General features: G+C 45.2%; 1 protein-coding gene across 5 annotated transcripts in view; it reads left to right on the forward strand.

Moving 5' to 3' along the window:
• LOC147026515 (uncharacterized) overlaps positions 1-8,589 on the forward strand; it is a 335,422-nt gene that overhangs the window by 50,247 nt on the left and 276,586 nt on the right. For 4 of the 5 annotated variants that reach the window (XR_015058377.1, XR_015058379.1, XM_085881978.1 and 1 more), the window contains exon 2: positions 991-1,078. The exons of the other annotated variant lie outside the window; for it this stretch is intronic. Coding sequence is in view for 2 of the 4 variants with exons in the window: in XM_085881978.1 (XP_085738104.1) it covers positions 991-1,078 (88 nt within the window). In the remaining 2 variants the exon portion in view is untranslated. The remainder of the gene's footprint in view (positions 1-990; positions 1,079-8,589) is intronic. 5 annotated transcript variants of the gene reach the window in all.

Here is an 8,589-nt window from a genome sequence, read left to right on the forward strand (position 1 = left end):
AAGAGGCTTCTTACTCATGACCAATTATACCATTTCGTGAAGCTTTGTGAACATTGGTTTAAAATTGTGACCTCTACAGACAGCAAACGGACAGGGGTGAAAACATAACCCCTGCCCATCGCAGATTGTTGTAGGTCATATAAGGAAAACTGTAAAAGGTATTTTCTCTGATATTCAGTGGAATTGAATAGTGATTTGTCTTTACTTTGTCTTTACTTCTTCCAGTTCTACATCCAACAGGTCATCATAGATGAATTGAGAAAATATACAGAAAAAAACAAATAAATAATTAGCATTGTGATCATCAAACATGCATGTACCAGAAGACATCAGGCGCAAACAACGTACGTCTGTGGGCATGCCTCACATACACATATGGTAGATCTAATGAACATAATTATGGTCTACCTAAAAGTTTGAATGTTGTTACATGGAGATTCATTGTTTGATGTGACGAACACAATGAATTAAAATTTCCAAAAACTTTGAATCGTGCTTGTTAGAATATATTTAGACCTCTGTCACTTATTAATTTAAATAATTATCCAAACTTACCTTCAGCAAGCTTGGTTACTGAAGTACGTAGATGCTAAATCAAGTCCGTTCAGCTTCTGCAATTAAGCAATGCCTGGACACGTCGTGAACAATCATTCTGATTTCACAACGAAGTATGCTGTGTTGAACAGCTTAATTGCACTGGCCCTTGTCCATGTGAATGATCTGTTGAGGGATGGTAGCTGGTGCAGAAGTCACTGGAGAAGTTATTTCTCTGATTGCAAGTATCTTCACATTGACGCATTCATGGTGATATTTGGAGTCATTGTGCTTTTGTAAATTGCTTCTACTGAAGTCCATTGACCCACTGAAAAAGGGTCCCGATCTATCTGCTGGTGTTTGGATAGCTCCAACATACCCACCCCCCCCCTCCCCGCTTGCTCGCTCACTGGTGCCCTGCATGTCTGCTGTCACCTCCTTGTGTTTTGCTACAAGCCGTGCTGCACGAGCCCAGAGCCGCATGCCTGAACAGAGAGAGGAGGATGGCTCAACTGTTGGATACTGCAGAGCTCCTGCAAAGCAGGTATGATGTATTACATAACCATTTTGTATTACGTTCCATTCCAGGTCCGGGAAGGAGAAGTCGATGTGCTCTGTCTTGGCCATCAGACTTGGGCCCATGTTTGAAATTTTCGTGTTGTCTGAATAAACTTATACGTATCTTTGTGACTTATTGACTCATTAACATGGCGTATTCGGCAAAAGTAACATTCTGTGTGGCCCTGGACATGATGACAATTCCAAATCCAATATGACAACAGCATATGTCAACAGATCGTGTTTCAATTTCCCTTTTGGTTTGATCATCGACTGGAAGGGTACCTCCCACGTTTGTGTCTGTTTCACATCTCAGTGAGTATGTATCTACATTTCACACATAGACACGCCCAAAGACAAATATACAGAGTCTTCTCAGAATCTCAGGACGTTGCCTCATTGGTGGCTCTTCTGAAGGACATGATGGCTATGAAGCAACATGCCATGGCTGATCAACAACAGGCATACATGGAGGAAATGAAACTGTTATGTGAGGCAATGGATGGCCGTCAGCCCACTGTGTATGCTGACACTGGTGAGGATGGTATTCAAAACATCTCGGAAACATTACCTGTATCTACTCTGAAACAATTGGTTAAACAACCACCAGTCTTATCAGAGTCTACAACCTTGCAGGATTTCAAGGTGTGGAGGGAACAATGGGATGATTACTCTCTTATCACACGTCTCAATCATATGCGAGCTCATGAGCTATTAGAAAATCTTCAGAACTGTCTGACACTGGGCATGACATCAATACTCAAATTGCCATTGATATCGATTTCATATCGGACATACTTTATGTAAAGAATGTACCTGCCATCATCGAAACACATGTACGAGGACAACAACACATCATTCACGATCTGGTTGATTTTCACGAGCGGTACTAGGTGGGTGGAGAGACCTTCAACTCATTTTGTTGTGCACTAAAGGAGATTGGCTGCCAATTGCGATCTCTCATCCATGACTGTCGAACAACACTTTGTGATTTGGATCATCACTGGCATATCTGATTCAGTGGTGCGTCGTAAGCTTTTGGCTGAAAGAGATCTCACACTACAACGTACTCTGGATGTATGTCACAGCGAGGAATCCAGCAGGAAGGTTGATGACATGATGTCCGGACATCAATCCTGAGCTTTCATTGCTGAGTACTCGTCAAATTTTTGGCTGTCACAGTCAGACCATCAAATATGAAAATTGTGAGGGCGATGCCCAGATTAACTGAGAGTGCTGCAAGGCTTGTGGTAATAAGTGTCAGAAGTGCAGCACCATGGGTCACTTCAATCGTGTATGTTGACAAGCCTGCGTGGAAGACTAGATATCACAATTACAAGCAACCTCCAGCTATTCGTTGGGTTATCTTGGTCGCTGATGTTGTCTGCACATTGCAGTGGAAGCAACATTCACCACGGATTTGGGTAGACATTGATTACTTCAATGGTGATTATATTGGTACCCTGGAGGCACTCCCAGTCATTGGGGGTGAGGCAACTACCATTGGTCCTGCACACCTGCAGAAACTTGGCATGCATCCAGATAACTTGGATGATGGAAATGATCGACGAGTGATCAACGACGATGGTGCATGTAGTGCATGGGCACTTTTCAATGAAGTGCATGGGCACTCTTTACGTTTTCATCCGCCATGAAGAAAAATTTGTTCATGAAACTACACGTGTGCAATTATGTCTGAACACCCTGGTTAGCATTCTATTGTTGAATGATTTGGTATGGTGCAACTATGGAAGACAATTCAATGAATCGGGCGATAAGAAAACAGAGCTTGAACAGCATAACAGTCAGCCAATCTGGTGACGACTCATACCAAACTCACCATCACCACCAAACTCACCACATCACCACCATCACTTTCCACATCACCACCAAACTCCGGCACATGGAATCTCACCGTTGAACTCACTCAGCAAAAATGGTTCCAGGTTCATGATCAACTGGTGACCGAATTCACAGACGATTTTCCACAGATTATAGCATCTGATCTATGAAGGGTGGCACTGTGTATTAACTTGAAAGATGGCACCACACCTTTCCAGCTGCAGACAGCATTCCCACTCCCACTGGCTTGGTGGGATCAGGTTAAGTCAGAAGTCGATGATAAAATAGAACGGCACTCATAGAGCGCATATCACTACCAGGCTGAACCGGGTACGTTTTGTATCCTCAGATTATCTTGATAGTGTAGTAGATAGTAGAAAAATCGTGCAAATTATGATACAAGCATCAAATTTGGCCTGTTCTGCAGGGCTTTCTGATCAAATCTGCCCAATTGGCCATTTGAAAATCCAAATTTTGAAAAATTTGAAAGAAAAAAAAAACCCCAAAAATTTGAAGTTACAGCTGGCTGAAATTCTTGAAGTGCAAGTGAACATCCCAGACAGAGAACCAAGGGGAGATGCAGTCATCATTGATGGCTTCGCACTTATCAATGCCCTACCTCCACGCACTTCAAAGATATTTGATGACTATGCTAAAGAAGACTTCATCCCAAAGGTGGAATCCTATGGTGCCAGGTAGAGAGGGTGGACGTAGTGTTTGATGTGTACAAGAAGTCAAGTCTGAAGTACGAGGCAAGGTCGAAAAGGGGGCAAGGGATCAGAAGAAGAGCGACAGGAACCAGTAAGACCCCAAGTAACTGGAGAAGCTTTCTTCGAGATGACAGCAACAAGACTGAGCTGTTTCACTTCCTTGCGGAAAAGATGTGTGAAGCACAGACGACACGCACAGTCATTGTCACAAAAGGAGAAGATGCCATTAGCAACACAAGGAAGTCAATGGATGCTGTGTCTCCATGTTGTCATGAAGAAGCTGACACTCGAATATTTGTACACGCCAGGGATGCAACGATGGATGGTAGCAAGTCCATTATCATTATTGCTAATGACACGGACGTACTAGTCATAGCAATATCTGCACTGCCATCCTTGAAGGAACTAGGTCTTGAGAACATGTGGATTGCCTTTGGCCAAGGAGCCAATGCGCGATGGATTCCAGTCCATGAGGTAGTTTCTGCAATAGGGCCTGAGAAAACTAGAGGAATCCCATACTTCAATGCCTTCACTGGATGTGACGTCGTGTCTGCCTTCCGTGGTAAAGGGAAGAAAACTGCATGGTAGACTTGGAACGTCTTTGATGATGTTTCTGAAACATTCACCAATCTCAGCCAGCATCCAACATTGATTCGTGATCTAGACTTTTTTGAAGTTTTTTTTTTTTTTTCAAATTTTTCAAAATTTGGATTTTCAAATGGCCAATCAGGCAGATTTGATTAGAATCCCCTGGAGAACAAATGTGCCAACTTTGATGCTTGTATCATCATTTGCACGATTCCTCTCAAAAATTGCTGTTATCTGCCCCACTGTTGGGGCATCCAACCTGAACTTCTTTTCCTGGCCATCGATGCACTTTCACACCACAGCTTCAGAGGGCTGCAAACGAGTGTGACGCCGTAAAGCCGCTGAGGTACGGGTGAAGATCAGTGCACATTATGATCAATCATAAAACCTCTCATTCCATTTTGTGTTGGCACCGAGATGTTGGTACAATATCCACAGATGAAGCGATGGGACAAAACTGGTGTGGTCATCGGTGCTGGGCATTGCTGCGACTATCACGTTAAATAGCCGTTGGGCAGAGTCTATTGGAGGAGCTGATGTTTTCTTCTGCTGTATGTTCCACATTGCTCCGATATGGACAGCGAGGGCCAAAAGGCATCGACCCGTGGAAGCAAGGACAAACCGGTCTCCTTCCCACCAAAGCGAATGAGATTTAAATGACCACTTTATTGGAGCCCACGTCAACGCTGGGCACCTCCAGTGACTCAATCTGTAATTCCTGGAACTCGTGCTCCATATTTTGATATGTTCTCATCACCAGACATATGGGTATGGACACTTGTTATGGCATTTGTACTCATGCTGATTTATTTGGGGGACTATTACCTCATGTAATCCTCATCCATGTGTCGGTGGTTTGAAGGGAAGGGTCGATGTTGGATACTGCCAAGGTCCTGCACATTCCTCATGATGTATTACATACCATTCCGCGTGCAGGAAGAAGGAGTCAGTGTGCTCAGTCATGACCATCCAACGTGGTGTTGTTTTCTCGTGATATTTAAATTTACGTGTTTATATTTGAATTATTGAATCTTCAACATCAACCCTCGCAAACCACAGGCTGTTGCAATAACCAAGTGGCTGTGGTGGATTTCCCAGAGCTGTTGCCGAGATTCAAAGGGGTTCAACCAACTTACCCCAACTCTTTCCTTCTCTCTCTCTTTTCTTTGACGGATGTGTGTGGGTCCTAGAGTAAAGTGTTAAGTTCAGTGTATACCCAGCATGAGTAAGGTGTGAGTGTATGCATCGGGGTAATAGGAAATGTGCTTTCATTGACTTGTATATATTGTTATAGGATTGCCGACTGGGTCACGACTGGCTTCTCGGACTTGTTTCCTGACATTTGACTCTGAAGCCAATGAGCTGAAAATAACTCTGCAGCACGATGGGTTGCTGAGCAACCACGGATGCCATCTGATACGATTAATTTAGTTAGGGTCCTAGTGTCCAATGCCCGCATTACCTTCCTTCCAAATTAACCCCCCCCCCCCCAGATAAGAAACCGTGCTCTCATTGACCCACTCCTATAAATCAACAACAGCGAAATAGAGCCGTAAGGGGGACGTTGGCTAGTCTCTGATCATAGCAAATCAGTGAGGCAAAACTCCCATCCACTATGTACACAATAGTGTCGAACCAATGGAGAAACAGACACTTGGGCTAGTTGGAAATTATTGGTCGTGTTAACAATCAAGCAAGTATATACAAGTAGAAACACAGGCATTTATCTATTACGAACAAATACAACCCGTCTGCTTTGCTAACAGGAATATTAAGGGGGATGGGGGAGGGAGAGAGAGAGAAGGGAGGGAGGGATAGGAGGATAGGGGAGAGATGGGGTAGTGGGGAGGGGAAGGGAGTGCTCTGGACATGCGTTTGAGAGGGGGACTTGAGTTAAAGCTGGGGGTGGGGGAAGGGGTCCTCTTATGCTGGCATTGATACAGGATTGAACAAAATTTGGTATGTTAAAACAGCATGTTCAAGCGGGTCGTACCAAACAATGCCCGGACACCACCCAGAGATGTCCATGGGGGGAGGGGAGGGGCTTTGGAAGGAAGTAAGCGAGCATGAGGGAGTGAGGGAGGGGAAGGAAAAGTAGGGCATGGGGAGAGGAAGGCAGCATGAGGGTAGAGAAGGCAGCATGAGGGGATGGCAAGGCGGTGTGAGGGGATGGCAAGGCAGTGCGAGGGGATGGCAAGGCTGTACGAGGGAATGGAAAGGCAGCACGAGAGGAGTGGAAGGTGAAGGCAGCATGAGGAGAGGGGAAGGTGAAGGCAGGGTGAAAGGAGGGGAAGACAAATGCAGCACAAAGGGAGGGGAAGGCAAAGGTTGCATGAGGGGAGGGGAAGGCGAATACGGTTGTGGGGAAGGGGAAGGCAGCGCGAGGCAATGGGAGAAAGCGTGACATGGTGAGGCAGAATGAGTGAGGTGAGAAGGCAGCTTAAGGGAAAGAGCAGGGAATGGGAAGGCATACTGAGGGAAAGGGGAGTGAATGCGGAGATAGCATGAGGGGAGGCAATGTGGAGGCAGTGTGAGGAGAGGAGGGAATGAAGGGGCAGTGTGAGGGGAGGGGAAGGCAGCATGAGGGGAGGGAATGGGGAAACAGCCTGAGGGGAGGGAATGTGGAGGCAGTACGAGGAGAGGAGGGAATGAGGAGGCAGTGTGAGGGGAGGGAAAGGCAACATGAGGGGAGGGGAAGGCAGTGTGAGGGGAGGGGAATTCAGTGTGAGGGGAGGATGAGGCAGCATAAGGGGAGGGAAGGCAGCATGAGTGCGGAAGGCAGTGTGAGGAGGGAGGCAGCATGAGAGGAGGGGGAGAAAGCATGAGAGGAGGGGGAGGAAGCATGAGGGGAGAGACTGGGAAGGCAGCCTGAGGGGAGGCAAAGGCAGCGTGATGGGAAGGGGAGGAATCATGAGGGGACGGGTAAGCAGCGTGAGGGGAGGGAAAACAGCATGAGAAAAAAGGAAGGCAGCCTGAGGGGAGGCAAAGGTAGTGTGATGGGAGGGGTAAGCAGCATGAGTGGAGGGGAAGGCAGCCTGAGGGGAGGCAAAGGCAGCATGATGGGAGGGGAAGGCAGCATGAGAGGTGGGGTAAGCAGTGTGAGGGGAGGGGAAAGCAACCTGAGGGGAGGGGAAGGCAGCATAAGAGATGGAGAAGGCAGCGAAAGGGGAATGGAAGGCAGTGCAATGGAAAGAGTGGCACCATCAGAGCAAGGGGGAATGGAAAGGAAGTGTAAGGGGAGGGTAGGCAGCGTACCAGGGAATTACTGGGGTGGTAAAATGTGCCCAAACAATAACATTTTCTTTTTAATGCCATGTTCTATGTAAAACTGGGCACGAACATTTAATAATACCCATGCTATTTACCTGCCTGCATGCATGCCCAAACCCCTATGCATTCCTTCAATCTCCTCATATGCAGGCACACCCAAACCCCACCACGTCTGTGTGTGTTGTTTCCGTGCCTCTTCGTTTTCAGCCAATTCTGACATTTAATATATTGCAGAAACTATTCGTATATTTATATTCATATTTTGTCATGTAAGTTTATCACACAAAATGGTAAAAAGAAAACTGGATGTAGTTGCCGAAATAGTCCTTTGTTGACTGCATCATTATGACTTGCAAAAGCAAGTTAGAGAGCACAGCCTTGTGCCAAATGAAGTTCCACTTTCTGCACATTAAATAATTTTTTCTTCACTAAATATAATTGTCCAAACATTTGAAAAAAATTAAGCTTAATGCTTTGCTTAAATAAATACACTTAGTTATAAAAAATCATTAATTTGGTAAAATTTTCAGATTTCACTCCAAATTTTGACACTTATTTAGTCCACGAGATATGATTCTGAAATCAGATATAATATTTCGATTATATACTTTAGTTATTCTGTGAGTAGATAGTGTTTCAAAGTCAAGGCATATTTGAATAGGCCGAACAAAATGGCGAATTAAGACCCTTGCAAGCTGACAGGGCTGACCAAGGATGACGCCTTGATAAACGATAATTAAATAAGGCCGTTAATTATCTTCAAAGGGTTTGTTTAAATGAACCCAAACACCCAATTTTGGTTCATGCACTTCCTTGGAATTCTTTTAGTATGCATGCAAAGATTGGGGCTATCGGGTTTCATGGTTTTGGAGTTATAGAGGGCACACACACTGACATTCATCAATATAGATTAATAGATAGAGCGTACTGCACCCTGAGATAGACCAACAATGGCACCTATTTTGTCGATTGTTACACGCCGATCCTTGTGTATCAGTCTATCAATCCTGGCCACATTGTCTTTGTCGCAATAGTGACTTTTCACCCAGTCCATTGTTAATTGTCGATCCATTTCAAAACGGTTCAC

The sequence above is a fragment of the Eptatretus burgeri genome, chromosome 5, assembly GCF_056783735.1.
Source record: "Eptatretus burgeri isolate ZD-2024b chromosome 5, Ebu_testis_v1, whole genome shotgun sequence".
NCBI lineage: Eukaryota > Metazoa > Chordata > Myxini > Myxiniformes > Myxinidae > Eptatretus > Eptatretus burgeri.